Source organism: Panicum hallii, chromosome 7 (assembly GCF_002211085.1).
Source record: "Panicum hallii strain FIL2 chromosome 7, PHallii_v3.1, whole genome shotgun sequence".
Lineage (NCBI taxonomy): Eukaryota > Viridiplantae > Streptophyta > Magnoliopsida > Poales > Poaceae > Panicum > Panicum hallii.
In genome coordinates, this window is record NC_038048.1 from 14,787,604 (window position 1) to 14,808,322 (window position 20,719).

The following is a 20,719-nucleotide window of genomic DNA, read 5'->3' on the forward strand; positions in this document are numbered from 1 at the left end:
ACAGGGCCTTCCAAAGACGGGCACATGCCACTCCAAGTACGGAGAGACAACAGGCTATGCAAGGACAAGCCCCCGACTAGGAAGATCAGGAAGATCAAGAAGTGAGCCAGCAGGGAGGAGAAAGCCAAGTAGGAGCACAACATGCCCCACCCCCACCGGCCGTTGACCTGGTGCAAGTGTTAAACAACCAGAACCTGCTACTGGAAGCTTTGACCAATGTTATCACCCACCCAAGGCCCCGTGAGCAGAATACAAATGACAAACTGACAGCATTTCTGAGGACCAAGCCACCCACCTTTGCAGGATCCTACAACCCCTTGGACGCAGATGACTGGCTGCGTGTTATCAAGAGGAAACTCGAGCCATTTGAACATGGCGACCGTGACAAGGTCCGTTTAGCTGCTCACCAACTCACTGGAACTGCTTTGGCTTGGTGGGAGAACTACTGTGCAGCTGCGCAGGATGCCTCCACTATCACTTGGAAGGAGTTTGTGGATAAATTCCGTCGCTATCACATCCCAGTAGCCACCATGAAGCGCAAGGCAGATGAGTTCCGTGAGCTGCAGCAAGGCAATAAGTCGGTTGAAGAGTACACATACCAGTTCATAGAACTAGCCCGCTATGCACCGGAGGAAGTAGACAAGGATGAAAAGAAGCAGGATATGTTCAGAAAGGGTTTAAATACAGAACTTAAGAAGCTGCTCTCCCCATGCATCTACCCAGACTTCAACACACTAATGAACATGGCTATCATCACTGAGAGAGCCATGGCAGAAGAAAAGAGAGACAATAAGCGTAAGTTCCTAGAAGCCAAGGCTCGCCAGCAGGACCGTTTCCAGAAACCAAGGCACTTTGGCCCTCCAGTGACCAAGTCCCAAGCCCCTATGCAGTATAGGACCCAGCCACAAGCTACTGGCTCTCAAGCCCCCAACACCCAGCTTAGACAGTTCAAGAGCCAGAGCACCATGAAGGTCCCACAGAGTAATACAAGCCAAGTTACTGCCAGCAGCAATACCCGAGCATGCTACAACTGCCGTGAGACAGGACACTTCATTGCCAATTGCTCATATGCCAATAACAAGCCGGCAGCACCAGCCCTCTCCAACTCAGTGAATGGACCAAGGCCAGCTTTATCAGGAGCCAATCGTGTACCCATCCGCACTAACAATACCGGCAACAACAACCATCGGCACTAACCTAGATGTTTTCCCCAAAGAACTCCCGGGAATGCCGCCGGATAGGGATATAGAGTTTGTCATTGACCTTGTCCCTGGAACCTCTCCTATAGCTAAGAGACCCTATAGGATGGCAGCCTCTGAATTGGCAGAACTAAAGAGACAACTGGAAGAGTTACAACAAAGTGGTTTCATTAGACCAAGCTCATCACCATGGGGAGCCCCGGTCTTGTTTGTCAAGAAGAAGGACGGAAGCATAAGGATGTGCGTGGATTACCGCGCACTAAATGAAGTCACCATCAAGAACAAATACCCCCTTCCCAGAATTGATGACCTCTTTGATCAGTTGAAGGGAGCCAAGTATTTCTCTAAGATAGACCTAAGATCGGGGTATCACCAACTCAAGATTAAGGAAAGTGATATTCCAAAGACGGCCTTCGTCACCCGCTATGGGCAATATGAGTTTATCGTGATGTCCTTTGGACTCACCAATGCACCTGCTTATTTTATGAACCTCATGAATAAGGTGTTTATGGAAGAGTTGGATAAGTTTGTCGTGGTTTTCATTGACGACATACTTATTTACTCCAAGAGTGTCGACGAACATGAGCAGCACCTATGAGTCGTTCTGGAAAAGTTGAGAGTGCACAAGCTCTACGCCAAGTTCAGCAAGTGTGAATTTTGGCTTGAGAAAGTAGCATTTCTTGGTCATATCTTGACCGCAGAGGGAGTAGCAGTGGATCCCGAAAAGGTCGAAGCAGTCTCCAATTGGCAGCAACCCACCAATGTTAGTGAAATCAGGAGCTTTCTCGGTTTAGCCGGATATTACCGGAGATTTATTGAAGGATTCTCCAAGATAGCCCGACCCATGACAGAGCTACTCAAGAAAGAGAAGAAGTTCACCTGGACCGAGTCATGAGAGAGAAGCTTCCAGGAGTTAAAGAGAAGACTGACAACCGCCCCGGTACTAACCCTGCCAGACATCCAATGGGACTTTGTCATTTATTGTGATGCATCCCGTCAAGGATTAGGATGTGTCCTTATGCAAGGTGGGAAAGTAGTGGCATATGCCTCTCGACAACGCAAGCCTCATGAGCAAAATTACCCGACCCATGATTTGGAATTGGCAGCCGTAGTACATGCCCTCAAGATTTGGAGGCACTATCTGATTGGGAACAGGTGTGAGATTTACACGGACCATAAGAGCTTAAAATACATCTTCACCCAGCCAGAATTGAACTTAAGGCAAAGAAGGTGGTTAGAACTAGTTAAGGATTATAATGTGGTAATTCATTACCATCCTGGCAAAGCAAACGTGGTAGCAGATGCCTTAAGCCGAAAACCATATGGACCTAAGAATGCCCACCTTCGAGAAGAAATGGCACAATTAAATGTGCACATCATTCCCCAGGGTTCCAGTCACAAGTTGAGTGTTCAACCTACTTTGGAAGACCAAATCAGAAAGGTCCAAGGTTCAGATAAGGACTTGATGAGAATCCGCATGCATACAGGGGAAAACAAGGCACCGGATTTCAGAGTGGATGACAAAGGAACCTTATGGTACAAAGATAGAATTTGCGTACCTAAGGAAGGAGGCTTCCGACAGACTATTATGGATGAGGCCCACAACTCAGCATATTCCATCCACCCAGGATCCACCAAGATGTATGTAGATATAAGGCAACGGTATTGGTGGAGTGGAATGAAGGTGGACATTGCAAGATTCGTCGCCCATTGTGATACTTGTCAAAGGATCAAGGCTGAACATCAGAAGCCAGCAGGATTGCTACAACCCTTACCCATCCCGGTTTGGAAATGGGATGAGATAGGAATGGACTTTGTAATAGGTTTACCCAAGACACAGAAAGGACATGACTCCATATGGGTAATAGTGGACCGACTCACAAAAGTCGCTCACTTTCTACCTGTACGGACCAATTATGGTGGAGAAAAGCTAGCCCGACTCTATGTGGACAACATAGTAAAGCTGCATGGCGTGCCTAGCAGAATTGTTTCAGATAGAGGAACCCAATTCACCTCTAGGTTTTGGAAAGAATTGCATAAGGCCATGGGCACCAAGTTGGACTTCAGTTCGGCTTATCACCCGCAGACCGACGGTCAAACAGAAAGGGTGAACCAGATTATGGAGGATATGCTAAGAGCATGTGTCCTTACTTATGGCAAAGACTGGGAACAAAGCTTACCGTACGCTGAGTTCTCGTACAACAACGGTTATCAAGCAAGCTTAGGCATGTCACCATTTAAAGCTCTCTATGGGAGGAAGTGCAGGACCCCCCTGATGTGGTTAGAAGTTGGAGAGCGTGCCCTAGTTGGACCCGCACTCATAAAGGAAGTGGAAGAAAGAGTGGCTGTGGCAGAACCGCTCGAATTATTCCGGCTCAAGTGCGCTATTGATCGCCGTACATTTGCAATCAGCCTAACGCACTTCAAACGGAACAATCCTTTGATCTGTCGGGTCTCCGCCCGATACAACCACGGTTCAGCAGGATCGAAGCAGGTTTACCTCACACGAAGGCGAGTTTACATCACAGAATAGCTCATCAACTTTTAATTTACAGCCATATGCACAATATTACAAACTGAGTTTAAAGATAAGAAAGCTTATACAACTCATGTTCAAACTGACAAGCATTACAACTTGTCCAACTCACAGCGGAAGAAAAAGTTTCACGCGTCTACATTCATCGCGAAGACGAACACCAAGCTTAGCCCAGGGCTTGGTGTTACTGCGGAGGGTCAGTGCCGGCCGGGGACGGGTCCCATTCCACGGACCAGCCAAACGGAACGGACGTTGGCCACCCAAGGTTGTCCGTGGGGTTCTCGTAGGTTATACCTGAAACAGACATTGGCAAGGCTGAGTATTCTAATACTCAGCAAGGCTTACCCGGGATTGGGTATACATTAGCCCATAACTAGACTCATGAAGGTATTGTAAAGGCTCTGGGTTTATTTTCAGCTGAAAAGCAACAGAGAGTATGAACTACTTACAAGTTTTAGCTTTCAGATTCTAGTTTGATTAGCCATTCTAAGTAGGCACCTATACTAAGCAATCATGGTTGATATTATCATTCACCAAGATTATCTCATTAACAGTTACACTTTTTACTCAATGTGGCAGAAGGGATAAGCAGTCTCAATCCTCGTGAGAGGCGGACGATTCGAATCGAATTTAACCTTGCAAGGTAAACCTAACACACACGCTTGGAATACCAACAGGGCACTCCGAAGCAACCGTTTCCCTCATATTCCGGGTTATGGATCGGGGCCACCACAAGCGACTGCAGGACCGTACGCACACCCAATGTGTACAGGACATACGTCTGTAGCGCGACTACAAAACCCGTATTCCTGTCTGCCTTGCAGAACGTACTCCCACACGTCGGTGCGTGTAAACATAAAATAAAAGTCGAGTGGTGGGAGCGCGTCCATTTGCCGGGCCAATCGGGTACTAGGCTTACCGCTTACCATATTTCGCGGCATGTGGCTAGTACTTTCAAAAACTTAGCCACCACTACCAAACATTTCGGCCTTAAGACTTTTATCAAAACAGACAGGGTAAAACCTCAGGTCATGATACAGCACATGACCCTGTCCGTTATCCTTATAGTGGTTGCAGAAATGTAAATATGCAACTCCTATATCGCGCGAGTGACAGGAAATCACCCGACTTCTACCGGTCCTATTAGCGAAGCATCTAACCAATAAGGACTCGGAAACATTACATTGGATTCCTAGGATTCATGCATCTAGGGTTTCACTTCAACTTCTAGACTTAATGCAAGATATAATATAGATAAGCATAGATTGCAGTGTAAATAAAGTAATGGGATATGTCCGGGGCTTGCCTTCTGGAATGGGGGTGGGGGCAGGAGAGTCAGAGATTTCCGAACTCGGGTTCGGTACTTCAGTTAGTCCTTCGACGACTTGTGCTGGATCTTCTGGAAAGCCTTGGTCTTGCCCTAAGATCAGTTCGTAGTCCCCGTCGTCGAGTGTCGTTGATTCTATATGAAATGCAATAAATTAATAAGGTGAAATTTAAATTTTAAAAAAAATTCACATTTCAAATATTATAACTCATCCAATTAACACACAAACATGCATAAAATAAAGAGGGTTTAGATTTGAAATACTATTTATGGTAGAATTTATTGTAATAAGAACTAAAACATTTAAATTAAATTTGAAATGAACCAAAATTTGAATTAACAACTTTTAAATAAAAGATTATAGAAATTTGATTATAAAATATCACATTAGAGACTAACAATAGTGTTAATTTAGAAGAGGTTATATAATAGGTTTATTTAATATTTCAAATTTGGAAGTTCAAATAAGAGAAGTTAAATTTAAATTAAGTTTAAGTTTGCAATTTAACACAAAGTTAACTAGAGTTCATAGAACATTCATACTACACTTTAGAAAAACAAAAGAACATGAAATAACAAGGTTGAGTGTATTTTTACCCTTAACTTTAGATTCGAAACACAGGTAGAAATATTTTATTTCAAACTAAACTCTATTAACAAAAGTCATAGAGTTTGAAATCTAGTTTCTAACAAAACTAGTTTTGCTATTTTTGGATTTTTCTGTGAATTGTTATGGATTTTACAAGACAGGAAAAGCTCTCACATGAAATAACAAGTATTCTTTACAAACTAGTCCCTGCATTTTACATCTGGCCCCCTGGAAGGAAGACACAGAGAGCAATTGAGTCCAAGCCATGGCCGGCGGCGGGGAGCACATGTCCGGCCAAATTCCGGCCGGGGAAGTCGCCGGCGGCGAGGGGGAAAGGGAGAGAGAGCACGAGGAGGGCTAAGGCTACCTGTGGGTGGTCTCGGGAAGGCTCGGGGTGGCCGGAATCGGGCTACCCACGGTGGGCCGGACCGGCGGCCGGTGGCGCACGGCGGCGGGATGATTCCGGCGGGCGAAAGAGGGAAGGGCCGGGTCGGGAGGCTGCAGTGGGGCACGGGGAAGCTTACGGTGTAGTCGGTTTGGGAAGGAACTGAGCGGAGGGGCGAGTCCCACAGTGACCGGAGCTGGCGGCGCTAATGGGGCGGCGGCGAGGTCTGTGCACGCGCGCGGGGAGGGTCCGGGGCGTCTTTTTATAGGCAATTGGAGAGGCAAAAGGGGGCACGGCAAGCTGAGCTCGGGTTTGGGAATGCTAGCGGGGAGGATGGACCTCGGATGCACGGCGGCGGCAGGGAACACCGGTGGCGGTGCGGCAGTGCCGCAGGCGCCGTGGCACGCGGGCAGGGCGCCAGCAGGGGGGGGGTGGAGCGGTGGCCGAGCAGAGGGGCGACGCGTGGACCGGGGGGGCACAGGAGATGGCCGGCGGTGAGCCAGGGCGGCGCGTTACACCGGCGGCAGAGGCACCAGAAATACAGAGCAGGGGGAGCAGAGCGCAGGGAGGAAGAAGGGGGGGTGAACTGAACCAGGGACTGATCTGTGAATTCAGAGAAAGGCAGGGACCTTACTGTAAAGAGCTTGCAACTTTTAAACCAATGCTCAAATGAAGATGGTCCAAAAAGCAAAAGTGCATGGTTTTTCAAACTCTACAACTTCTCTTTAAGGTTCATCTGCATTTGAGCAATAGTTTTAAAGATAAAATAGATTTAGTAATAATTTTATGTTTTATGTAAATCCATAAGTAAAGTTACTTTTACACATATACCCTATGGTAATTTCATATATATTTTTGCAATTTAACCACAGATATCACTTTTTGCAAAATAACCCTTATGCTTTTAAACTTTTCCCTCATCTCCATCCATTTTGCATAAAAGGACCTTTAGTTAATATTAATTATATAAACATCCCTTCTTCCATAGCATTGCATACATAAAATACATATTTGCCAAACTTTGAACATACAAGCATACCTAAATTCTGAGGTATGACCTAGATAATTACCTGAGTGTCACAGCCCTCCCCCCTAAAAAGAATCTCGTCCCGAGATTCCGAAGCAGGATGGGACACAAAGATCAAACTCGAAGATTGGTTTGGAAGAAATCGGGAAAGTTGTGTTGAAGATAAGATTCGGTTTCCCATGTTGCCTCTTCTTCTGTGTGATGGTTCCATTGAATCTTGTACATTTTGGTGGTCTCTCTTCTGGTACTTCTTTCTTTCGTGTCGAGGATTCTGATTGGATGCTCTGTATAAGTCAGATCTGGTTCGATTTCGATAGCTTGGGAATCGATGATCTCGGTGGGGATTTTAACACACTTTCTGAGTTGGGATACATGAAAGATGTTATGGATGGCCGCTAGTTGAAGTGGAAGTTGGAGACGGTAAGCTACAGGTCCACAGATTTCAAGGACTTCAAAGGGTCCGATGTATCGAGGAGCAAGTTTTCCTTTTACACCGAATCTTTGAACACCTCGAGTAGGAGATACTCGAAGATATACGAAGTCTCCGACGTGAAACTGTAATGGTCTTCTTCGTATATCCGCGTAGCTTTTCTGTCGAGATTGGGCGGCTTTTAGATTGTCCTGGATAAGTCTGACCTTATCTTCTGCTTCTATAACTAGATCGGGTCCAAAAATTTTACGCTCGCCGGTTTGTGACCAACTCAAAGGAGTTCGACATCGGCGATCGTATAATGCTTCAAAGGGGGCCATCTTAATACTTGTCTGATAGCTATTGTTATAAGAAAATTCTACTAGTGACAAGTACTTATCCCAATTTTTGTCGAATTGGAGTACACAAGCTCTGAGCATATCTTCTAAAATCTGATTTATTCGCTCCGTTTGCCCATCCGTCTGAGGATGATAGGCAGAGCTTCGAATTAATTTAGTCCCAAGAGCATCATGAAGTTGCTCCCAGAACCTAGCAACAAATTGTGCTCCACGATCAGAAATGATCGTTTTAGGTATTCCATGAAGACGAATAATTTGATCTAGATAAATCTCAGCATACCTTTTGGCATTGTATGTGGTATGCACGGGAAGAAAATGTGCAGTCTTGGTTAATCGATCAACGATTACCCAGATAGAGTCATGCCTCCGTGATGTGTTGGGCAGGCCAACAATAAAGTCCATACTGATATCCTCCCACTTCCATGAAGGGATGGGTAGAGGTTGAAGGATACCAGCAGTCCTCAAATGACTGGCTTTGACTCTTTGGCAGATATCACATTCCGACACATATTTGGCAATTTCTCGTCTCATACGAGTCCACCAAAAGTTCTGTTTCAAATCCTGATACATCTTCGTACTACCAGGATGGATAGAGAATTTGGATAGATGGGCCTCATCCATTATTTGTTTTCGGAGTTTATGGTTCTTTGGTACAACAATACGCTCGTTGAACCATAATACTCCTTCAGGATCTACTCGGAAGCATTTATACTTCCCTTCTCCTTGCATTAGCTTCTGTTTAATGATTCTGATCCCTTCATTATGCTGTTGCGCTAGAACAATGTTATCTCTAAGTGTGGCTTCAACCGAAATATGGTTTAAGTCACCTTGGGAAATGATCTCTAGGTTGAGCTTACTCATTTCCCAACAGAGAGTTTCATCGAATGCTTCAATGGATAGGCAAGAACAATGCGCTTTGCGACTAAGGGCATCTGCAACGACATTGGCCTTGCCTGGATGATAATGTACTTCCATGTATCCCAACTGAGAAGATGCCTGAGGGTACCCGAAAGAGAACGGGTGCCGGAGGAAGAGATAGTTTTACAAACAGATCTTCAGTACCAGGAAGTGCCTATCAAGATTTTGGACACTGTCATAAAAAGAATAAGAAACTCTGAAGTACGGATTTGCAGAGTTCAGTGGAGCAGACATGGGGTAGAAGAGGCCACATGGGAACGCGAAGATGCCCTTAAGAAAGAGTTTCCCCATCTATTTAGGAACCAGCCGAATCTCGAGGACGAGATTCATTTTAAGTGGGGTAGGTTTGTAACGCCCGCATTTTTACCTTATTCAAATTACAGCACAAATCGCTCGCTAGAAAAATTCTTTCGTCAAGCTCGGATCGCTCCTAAACCCTTACCGTCCGAACTCCTAATCGCTCAAAACATTTCCCGACCTTTCGCCGTCTGACATCCGAAATTAACCGTCATCCTTTCTTTTCCCCGACCCCCGCGCCGTGCCGCGTGCTTAACCTCGCGCGTCGCGCCACACGCTCGCGATCGTCGCCGCGAATTCCGCCGACGCATCTCCCCCGCGTGCTCAACCTCGCGCGTCGCGCCGCACTCTCGCGACCGTCGCCGCGAATCCCGCCGACGTAGCCCCCTCTCCCTTCCTTTCTCCCCTTTCTCTTTTTCCCCTTTCTCTTTTCTCCTTCCCTGCTCTTTCCCTCGTTCCCCTGCACGCACAGCACGACGCCAAGTAGAGCTCGACGCCGAGCGCCCGGCCACCACCCCCCTCCCTCCATTGACGACTCCACAGGAACGGCCTAACTTGGCCCCTCCTCTGCGCACGCCATGCCCCCTTGCCGCCTCGGTGCTCGCGCTTGCCCCGACGTGCCGCGGCAGAGCAGCACCGGCCGCCGCGCGTCGCCTCGCCACGGGCCACTTCCCCCTGCGCAGCGCGTCCCCAGGCCGCCCCTCCCCGCTACGCGCCACCACCCGCCCTGCGCAGCGACGACCCAACGCCACCGGCCGCCCTGCGCAGCAGCAACCCCGCCCCCACCGCCATTACTGGCCGCCACCAGCCTCCACCGCACCCCCCTCCCTTCTGCCCTCGCCGGCCTACAAATACCTCCACGACGCGCCCCGCCACCACCACAACCTTCCCCCGCAGCCCTAGCCCTCTCCCCGGCCCTGCACTGCCGCCGCCGCCAGGCCCTCCGCCCGCTGCCCCTGGCCCTCGTGGGCAGACCGCCTCGCGCCACCCCGGCTCGTGGTGAGTGGTGGAATGGGTCCCCCTTGCTCTCCTCTCCGCGTAGCCCCCTACCCCCGGCCGCCGCCGTGCCCTAGGGCCGCCGGAATCAGTGGCGCCGCCGGCCCCTATCCCCCTCCTCTGTTCCTGGTAACGGGAGGAGGAAGAAGGGCAAAATTGCCCTGAGCCCCCTGCCCTTCTGATTATCCCCTTAAGAGCCCCACCTCCCCTCAACCCCTTTTTCCAAATAAACCCCCTTGCCCATTCTATTTCGGAAGTGAACCCCCTCCTATACAAAATAATTACGGATAAACCCCCGACCTTTTCCAGGGTACCCTAGGTATTTCCAGAAATTCTACTCAAGCCCTCCCCTCCCAACAGTAATTACAAATAGGTCCTTGGACCCTTATCCCTTCCCTAAAACCCCGTTCGGCCTATCATTTCATGCGCCAAAAACCTTCTGTTTGCCCCGAAACTTTATCACACCATTTCTAACATAATGTCGGCCATGCCATCAAGAAATCTCTCAAAAATATTCTCTCTACCATTATTTCTTAAGTTATTCTTGATTCAGGCTCGAAGATAAAACCTTTAATTCTTTTCTTTATTGTACGATTGTTTGTGTGCGCCGTAGATCACGAAGTGACCGAGGAAGAACCCGTCGATGAGCAGTACTGCGAGCAAGAGTCCGAGAACCAGTGCCGTGAGCCCGAACCTGAAGGACAGTACCTCGATCAGGACTTCCCGGAAGGCTTTGTGAATGGCAAGTCCAATCCCATCCTTTGATGCATATTTATCCTAGATTTATAAATACAACCTATTGGCCTGTTTTGTAAAATGCATCGTTTTATTGCAAGACCTGGTTGGATAGCCACCCCTTGATTGCTATAACCCTTCCCTGATGACCTAGGATTTGCTCGGTTAGGCGTAAACCACATGCTAGAGATACTTGTTACCTGTTATTCCTCTCTTTATACTTAAACCATGATCATAAGCGCTTTACCAAAAATAAGGGTATGAGTGTTTTAGAAGATAAAATGAGATTTTGAGGAAATAAAAGAAAGGCTTAATCTGGCGAGATGGACGGCATTTTCTGTGTGAAATGCCACCAGTGTGCTTGTACCTTTGTGGTTGAGCATGGTCGGGAGATGTCCGTCTGGTCACTATAAGGATGAACTGAGGTGTCATCTTGCCTAACCCATTTATCGTACAACCACTCGACCGTTGTGTGGGCAACGGCTTAGCATAAACCCCACTAGTTGTTCTGCTAGCCAAAAGGAGAGCGGGTGAGCAACGGGAGACCATGTAGAAGGAATACGATCTGTGTGAGTTATGTTCCGGTTATGACTTTGTCGATGGGTCATTAACCCCATGGTAGCTTCCGTGTTGGCTAGTTAGATTCAGCTAAGGTGGGTAATGGCTTTGTTAGGATCCGCCGTGACATTAAGGTGTTCGTAGCGCGGTACCCTACTTGTGGGTAAAGTGTACAACCTCTGCAGAGTGTAAAAATCTATTCGAATAGCCGTGTCCACGGTATTGGACGCGTTACGGCATGGTCACTTCAATAGATGTTTCGGGATGATTGGTTTTGTGGCTTGAGTTGTTTTGAAAATACTCGGTAGTTGTGCAGTAAGCTACTTTGGACGCGGAGTCCGGTTGCACTAAAACTTGGATCCTTTGTGCAGGATCAACCCTACTTATGATTCGATTACTATAAAAATGTTTTGAGAAAGTGCTTTTGCTAAATAAACCCTTGCATGTGTAAAACCTTGCTTTAGCGCAAATAAACCCTAACCCCACCCTTGATATAACCGTGCATGATCTCTGTTATCACCCCCTCCGCGGGTGTGGTTGGACTTGTTGAGTACCTTTGTACTCACCCTATATATATTTGTGGTTTTCTCAGAGGAAGACCCGGACTACGTGACCGGAGACGACCAATAGGGGTTGTGTCCGCGCCCAACTTTGCCTGTGGTGTTGGCCCTCCGCAAGATGCTCCTGCTAGCGTGTTACTCTGAGCCCGAGCTGGATCCCACGTGGGTCATGCTTTGGTATATTACCATAGCTGTTTTATTACTAGTTATCATTTGTATCGAGTGCCCGCCTCCTCGGAGGTTTGTACGGTAATGTACCATCTGATGTAATAAATGTGTATCAGCCTCCTGGGACTGATTTTTATATCACATTTAAGTCACCTCGGATGAGGGGATGCTTCATTTCCTGTCACTCGCGTGATATAGGAGTTGCAATCTCTACATTCCTGTAATCACTATAAGGATGACGGACGGGATTTATGTGAGGTATCATGATTGAGATGATACCCCGTCTGTGTTGGTGAATTTGATAAGGTCGCAGTGTGTGGTAGCGGTGGTTAAGCGTTTGAAAGTACTAACCACAGGCCGCGAAATATGGTAAGTGGTAAGCCTAGTAACCAATCAGCCCGAGGAGTGGACATACCTCCCACCACTCGTATTTGGTTTTTCTGGTTACTTGATTCGACGTGTGGGAATACGTGTTGCAGGGCAACCAGGAGTACGGCCGTGTAGTCGCTCTACAGGCATACGTCCTGCACATTGGATGTGCGTATGGTCCTGCAGTCGCTTGTGGTGGATCTGATCCATGAGTCGGAATGAACGGCAAACGGTTGCTTCGGGACAATCTCTGGATATTCCAAGCGTGTGAGTTAGGTTTACCCTTGCAAGGCTGAAATTCAATTTAGGAATCGTCCGTTTCTCGCGGAGATTGAGACTACTTGATCCCTTTGCCACATAGAGTAACAAGAGCAATTATACGGTTATCAAAGATAATGTTTGGCCAAAGATTCTATCATGCTTGAATAGCTATAGGTGCTTATCTAGAATAGATAATCACATAGAACTTAAAAGCTAAAAGTTGAAATTAAGGACCTACTCTTTGTTGTTTTTCAGCTGAAAACTCTACCCAAAACCCGAAAAGCCTTCATAAGTCTAGTTACATGGCTAAGTATACCATGAACGGGTAAGCCTTGCCGAGTATTAGAATACTCAGTCTTGCCTTGTGACTTTTTGTTCAGGAAATCCCCCTGACGACTCTACTCTGCCTATGCCGTGGCCTTACTCTCTGCCCGATGGTTGGTCCGTGGAGTGGGACCCGTCCCTAGCCAACACAGATCCTTCCGAGTGATATCATGCCAGGGCTAGCATGATATCTGAACTGGCGATGTGTACAGTGCCCGTACTTTAAACTCCGCTACATGACTTGAAACTTAGAACTGTTTGTAATAATTTCCATCAACTGGGAACTGATGTTAAATTAAAACACTCATGTAATATACCTGACTGTGATGTAAAATGTGATGGCAATTGTATCTCTGAACTCGCCTTCGCGCGAGGTACCTTGTTTGATCCTGCATTCGGTGGTTTATCGGGAGGTTACCCGACAGGCCAAGGGATTATACCATTTGAAGCATGTTGGAGCCCTCAAGAGTGGACTCGTGTACTTGAGCCGGTGTAATTCAGGTTGGTTCTGCCACAACTATGACTCAGACTCTGATGATGACACTGAGCCCTTCACGAGCGGTCATCAGGGTCTAATGATCACATCAATGCCACAGGGCCGTTTCATGTACTAGAAGGGCATGAAACTCTCCGAGCTACTCAAAGACAACTCCCGCCTTGTGGCTCACCTCGACTCACTGCCTTTTCAAGATGGCAGGCCCCTCTCGCCCATCCACGAGGAAGACACCATACAAGTCGGCTACAGCTCTGATGAGCACACCTCACACCGCCACATGTTCATAGCGGAGGAAGGTGAAGGCAACCAGTACGCCAACAAACTACCCAAGCACATCTCCGAAGATGAGCTCACAGCCAACATTAGCGTCGAGGATGAAACCCAGGGGTGTGCCGAGCGCAGGAGGAACGCCACGGAGCGCCAACGCCGGATACAGCATGATAATGATGCTGAATTCGTACCAGCTAGAGAAGAAGGCTTTCGCATGCCGATCACCAACATCACTTTAGTTGCTTCCCTACTCGTGAACAGTCAAGACCATGCGGCACAAAAAGCTCTCCTACTTACCCAGAAGGCTTGGCTTCAACTCAATCGCTAGAACCCAGCTGCGTTGGTGCATACGGAGCAGGTCTGCGATAGCCAGCCTCAAGGTACTCGGACCACTCGAGGATGACCACGATGGCCAGCAGGAGGCAACAATGGAGGCAACAACGGTGGCAATGACACCGCTGAAGGTAGCTGTGCTGCTAGCAGAAGACCAAGGAAACCTGCAAGGGGTAATCAAGCTCCAGATCCTGCATGGGGTGCGACTAGTCGCAACAACCATCAACAACTCGACAATGCCCCACAAGAGATCTTTGCTAGTACATCAATAGGCGGCACGACGCGCATAGCGTCATCAATGCAAGGCAAGAAGTGCGTGCCGTAGCTGAAAGGTATCACATCCTAGACGATAGTGATCACTTCCCAGCGTTCATGCAATGTTTGAGCTTGGCGTTATATAACCAGATGGCTTCAAACCAATTGGCATCACCAAGTACGATAGCAAGCAAGCTCCCCAGTGGTGGATCAATTGTTACTCCACGGCTATAGAGGTCGCCGGTGGCTCCAACACCACAGTTGTCTACTCCCCAATGGCTTTGGAGCCCGCCCCACTTACATGGATCGAGAGCCTGAGGCTCCACTCCATCGACTCTTGGGAGGACCTAAAGTGGATCTTCATCGACAACTTCCAGGGATCAATTACTTGGGTAGGTACTCGCCACGACTTGTCCTAGTGCAAGCAAGAACATGGCAGCCTCTACGCAAATACACCCGCCGCTTCTTTGAGATGCTAGCCACGATCCCCAACATCTCCGAAGAGGACGTCATCGACTGCTTCCACAACAACATCAGCAACCAACTCCTCTATAGGGATTTTGGCCGCAATCGCACCCAATACTATCGCAGGACTCCGCAACATGATGCAGCAATGGGCGGACCAAAAGGAGCAAGACCATGACCACTTCCCGAGGCGTGGTGGCGACAATGACAACAATGACAGCAAGCCGGGGAACAACGACCGCAACAACAAGAGCCAGCGGGACTACTCGAGATCCTCTCAGAAGCACAAGCCAGACGATCTCATCGTGGCTATCGACCTTCCCCTGCATGGCAAGAAGTCAGGCAACATGCATGAGCAGTTCGAGCAACTCCTGCACAAGTAGTGCCCATGGCATCCAAAGGGCAAGCACTCGGCGTGGGAGTGCTTCAACCTCCACAAGTCCCTCAAAGCCCCAATGCTTGGTAAACACCAGAAGAAGAAGGGCAAGGATAAGGCGAATGATGACCAAGAGGACATGTCAGGAGGCGGCAACTTTCAAGATGCCTTGAAGACCATCAATGTCATATTCCGCAGTGACTCCGGCTTCCCCTCAAGCAAGCTCAAAAGCTCACACTCCACAAGATCATGTCCATAGAGCCGGTGGTGCCACGACCCCTCTAGTGATCGGAGGTCCCCATTTCATTCTCAAGAGATGATCAGTGGACCAGTTTCTCTGAGGTGGAAAATTCCCGCTTGTGCTGGACCTAGTGGTGACCAGCATAAGACTCACCAGGGTGCTCATCGATGGCGGAAGCGGACTCAACCTACTATTCACGAGTAACTTGAAGAAGATGGGGCTCGACATCACCGACATGCTCACCCCAAGCAAGTCTCCCTTCTACATCATCATAACAGGGAACTCGGCTACACCACTTGGGATGGTGGCACTCCCAGTCACCTTTGACACATGGGAGAACTACCGAACTGAGTACATCAAGTTTGATTTGGCAAACTTCAAATCATCATATCATGCCATCCTTGGACGACCAGCTCTGGCCAAATTCATGGCTGTACCACACTATGTCTACTTGTTCTCAAGATGCAAGAGAGGAACAGCGTACTAACCTTCTGGGGTGACTTGAAGAAGTTGTATGACTGCGACTAGGAGGCAATCGAGTATGCCTCGACTACGCGCGTGCCAAATTCTTTAGAAAACTACTCGCGGCTGCGTAGCAATTCTCCCAGTCTGGATTGGAGATCCCAACCAAGAAGTCGAGTCAGTCCAAGGTGCAGCCCATCGGGGATGTCGGCATGAAGTTCATCCAGCTGTAGGAGGGTGACTTAACCAAGACAGCCATGATTGGTGCAGGGCTGGGTGACAAATAGGAAAGCACACTCATCTTTAGGCCCAACCGGGATGTATTCGCATGGAAACTAGCAGATATGCCTGGTATGCCCATGGAGTTGATCGAGCACTCCCTAAATGTCGACTCCAAAGTCACACCCAAAAAGCAGCAGCTATGGAGATTCACTCCAGACATGAGAGAAGCAGTTCAAGAAGGAGATAGCAAAACTACTCGTAGCTAGTTTCATCAAAGAGGTGTTCCACCCAGAGTGGTCAGCCAATCCTGTACTTGTAAAGAAAAAGAATAATAATGAATGTAGGATGGGTGTTGGTTATACTGATCTCAACAAGCACTGCTCGAAGGATCTCTTCGGACTACCACACATCGACTAGGTCATCGACTCCACAGCTGACTACGTACTACTCTGCTTCCTTGATTGCTACTTGGGCTACCATCAGATTTCCGTCCAGGAAGAAGACCAGATCAAGACCGCATTCATCACCTCATTTGGTGCATATGCTTACAAAACCATGTCTTTTGGGTTGAAGAATGCAGGCGCCACGTATCAGCGCTTTATTCAGCTCTGCTTCACAGACCAACTACACCGCAATGTCGATGCTACATCGATGACATGCTTATTAAGACCAGAAATCCTAATGACTACATTGTGGACCTCGTGGAAACTTTCAATAGCCTACTGAAAGTGCATTTGGCTCCCTAAGTGGGTTTTGGTGTTGATGACATAAAAAATTAAGGAGCTAATGAGTTTATTGAGTTTTGGATAGGTTAAAATCTAATGAAATGAAATAGAGCAAGAAAAGACGCCAAATTTGCTTAAAGGACGGCGTTGGTCTTAAAAGAAGATCCTTACTTATTTTATGTTTTGAATTTGAGTTTAGGAAACACCATACTATTAAGAGGGATATGAATGGATATCATGATGGTGTCAAAGTGCTTATTTGAGATGCTAACCATCAAGGAGAGACACAAAATCACACACTTGTGCACCTAGTTTTCTACTATTTTAGTGTGTGTCGGAAGTTCTGACCCTAGGTCGGAAGTTCCAACACTTGTCAGAAGAAGCTGGATTCTTCCTACAAGGGGTCCTCGGCCAGCTGTTTTAAAATTATTGGAAGTTCTGACCCTATGCCGGAAGTTCCGACAATCACTTAACCAGTGCACTAACGGATAGTTTTTGGGCTTGGGTATTTATACCCCCTTAGCCCCCCCCCCCCTTCACTTGCTGGTGACTCCACACGCAAGAACACCTCCAAGAACACTCATTCCACACCCCAAATGCTTCCTTGAGCTAATTCTTGAGTTGATTTGAGTTAGGGCTTGGGTGAGAGCAAGATTGAGGTGTGAGACTTAACCATTTGAGTGTGAGGGAAGCCAAGTTCATCTCAAGAGCACTTGAAGCATCTTCGTCCTTCGATTCATGTTTGTTACTCTTGAAGCTTGCTTCTAGATGGTTTGGGGTCGCCCGTGGAGCATCCTCTCGTGTGTGCGTGCCTCGGGAAGTTTGTATTACCCTATCCTTTGTGGATTTCATAGTAAGTGACTCAATCCTCCTTTGTGGTTGATTGAGTGAGGTAAAGGGTTAGTGGAAACCCCAGCTCTTTGTGAGATCCTCAACGGAGACGTAGCTTCCTTAGTGGAAGTGAACTTCAGGAACAAATCTCTTGTGTCTTGTGGTTATTGCATTTATTTAGTTCCTATTGACCTAGAGTTTGTTTTGTGCTGATCTACATACTTGAGTTGCTATGCTTGCAAAGATCACCTGCAGAAGTCTCCTAGTATCATTGTGCAACTTTTGATTCAGCCAGGTTCTGCAGTTTCAAGTTTAATTTTGAATTTCGTATAAGAACTTTAGTTTTGTCGGAAGTTCTGGTCTTGTGTCAGAAGTTCCGACCCATCGGAAGTTCCTACACAGTGTTGGAAGTTCCGACACATTTCATTGCTGCGAAGAACTTTTAAGGTTTTTTAGGTAACTGATCACATCTTTCATCGGTTTGAGCTGATATTTGGTGCTGTTCCTATTCTTGTGCCCCTAATTGGATAGGAGGTAACTTCAAAATAAGTGAAGGGTGGTTTTGCAAACATGTTTTTCTTACTTTATCCCCTGTAAAAATAATAATAATAATAATAATATATTTATCCAAAAGTTTCATTTGAAATGTATGTATTGAATTGTGTAAAAATTTGAGTAAAGTTGTAGAAATAAGGGTATTTATGTAATTTTACAAAAGTACAAGTCCTTTTATGCAAAATAGGTGATTTACAAAAGTAACTTTCCAAAAGTACTAGAGGCCAAAGGGTAATAATGTAAGTAATCATGACTTACATAGCAACTTGCAAATAGGCCCAAGTTTATATGTAATTTACACTAACAAGGACCAACCCCGACGAGACTAAGGAAATTCAGCGACAAGTCCAAGACCTTCTGGACCACGGGTACACTCATGAGAGCCTTAGTCCTTGTTCTGTTCCTGTTCTTTTGGTTCCTAAGGAAGATAGCACTTGACGCATGTGTGTTGATTGTCGAGCCATCAATAACATTACCATTCGATATCGCTATCCTATTCCTCATTTGGATGACATGCTTGATGAGTTGAGTGGTTCTATTATTTTCTCCAAGATTGATTTACGTAGTGGATATCATCAGATTCATATGGCTTTAGGGGATGAATGGAAAACTGCCTTTAAAACTAAATTCGGTCTTTATGAATGGTTAGTTATGCCTTTTGATTTAACTAATGCGCCCAGCACTTTCAAGAGATTAATGAACGAGGTTTTACGTGCTTTCATTGGTAAATTTGTGGTGGTTTATTTTGATGATATCCTTATTTACAACAAGTCATATGATGCACATCTTGAACATTTACGTGCTGTTTTTAATATCTTAAGCGATGCACGTTTATTTGGTAACCTTGAGAAGTGCACCTTTTGCACCGATCGTGTGTCTTTTCTTGGTTATGTTGTTACATCGCATGGCATTGAGGTGGACGAGGCAAAGATTGTTGCCATCACAAGTTGGCCACTTCCGACTACGGTCACGCAGGTTCAAAGTTTTCTTGGTCTTGTAGGTTTTTACCGGTGTTTCGTGCGGGATTTTAGCTCCATTGCAGCACCTCTCCACGGGTTGACAAAGAATGGAGTGCCATTTCAATGGGGACCAGCACAACAACAAGCTTTTGATGCTCTCAATCAAAGCTCACACAAGCACCATTGCTGCAACTTCCTGATTTTGAGAAGACCTTCGAGCTTGAGTGTGATGCAAGCGGGATTGGCATTAGAGGAGTGCTCATACAAGGAGGTAAACCTGTTGCTCTCTTTAGTGAAAAATTGCATGGTCCTTCGCTGAATTATTCTACATATGACAAAGAACTTTATGCTTTAGTGCGAGTCTTACAAACTTGGCAACATTACCTATGGTCTAAAGAATTTGTCATACATTCGGATCATGAATCTTTGAAGTACCTTAAAGGGCAAGCTAATCTGAACAAACATCATGCTAAATGGATTGAGTTCATAGAATCATTTCCTTACATCATTAAACATAAGAAAGGGAAAGATAATGTGATTGCCGGTGCTTTATCTAGATGTTATACCATGCTGTCCCAACTTTCTCATAAAATCTTTGGTTTAGAGACCATAAAGGGATTATATGCTACTGATTTGGACTTCAAAGATGCTTTTGAAAATTGTAGAGAGGGAAGAATGTGGCAAAAATTTCTGCTGCGTGAAGGCCTTCTCTACCGTGCTAACAAGCTATGTGTTCCAGCTAGCTCCGTTCGTCTTTTGCTGTTGCAGGAAGCGCATGGCGGTGGTTTGATGGGATATTTTGGTGTTAAAAAGATGGAGGACGTGCTGACCGCTCACTTCTTTTGGCCATGGATGCGGCATGATGTGGAGCGCTACGTCTCGCGTTGCACCACATGCACCAAAGCTAAGTCTCGACTTAATCCACATGGTCTCAATATACCTTTTCCTGTTCCTCGTGCACCTTGGGAGGATATTTCTAAGGACTTTGTTTTAGGATTGCCTAGAATAAAGATGGGGAGGGATAGTATCTTTGTGGTTGTTGATCATTTTTCTAAAATGGCGCATTTTATACCCTATCACAAGACCGACAATGCTTCACATGTTGCTGATTTGTTCTTTAATGAGGTTGTGCATTTGCATGGTATACCAAATACTATTGTTTCTGATAGGGATGCTAAGTTTTTGAGCCATTTTTGGAGAACTTTATGATATAAATTGGGAACAAAGTTTCTGTTTTCTACTACTTGTCATCCACAAACTGATAGGCAAACGGAGGTAGTTAATCGTACCTTGTCTACTATGTTGCGGACTGTTTTGAAAGATAATTTGAGGTTGTGGGAAGTGTGTTTGCCACATATTGAGTTTGCTTATAACAGATCTCTTCACTCCACAACCAAGTTAAGTCCGTTTATGGTAGTATATGGTTTCAATCCTCGTGCTCCAATTGATTTGCTACCTTTACCACCTTCTAAAATTGTGAACTTAGGTGTTACACAATGTTCTGAATTTATT

At 46.5% G+C, this 20,719-nt stretch overlaps 1 protein-coding gene across 1 annotated transcript in view; it reads left to right on the forward strand.

Moving 5' to 3' along the window:
* Positions 1-15,219, forward strand: part of LOC112900499 — a gene marked incomplete at its 5' end in the record, with an annotated part of 94,069 nt that extends 78,850 nt beyond the window's left edge. Inside the window, 3 exons of the mRNA XM_025969360.1 lie at positions 13,632-13,995; positions 14,522-14,767; positions 14,963-15,219. Coding sequence (XP_025825145.1) covers positions 13,632-13,995; positions 14,522-14,767; positions 14,963-15,219 — 867 coding nt within the window. The remainder of the gene's footprint in view (positions 1-13,631; positions 13,996-14,521; positions 14,768-14,962) is intronic.
* Between the last annotated feature and the right edge of the window lie 5,500 nt (positions 15,220-20,719).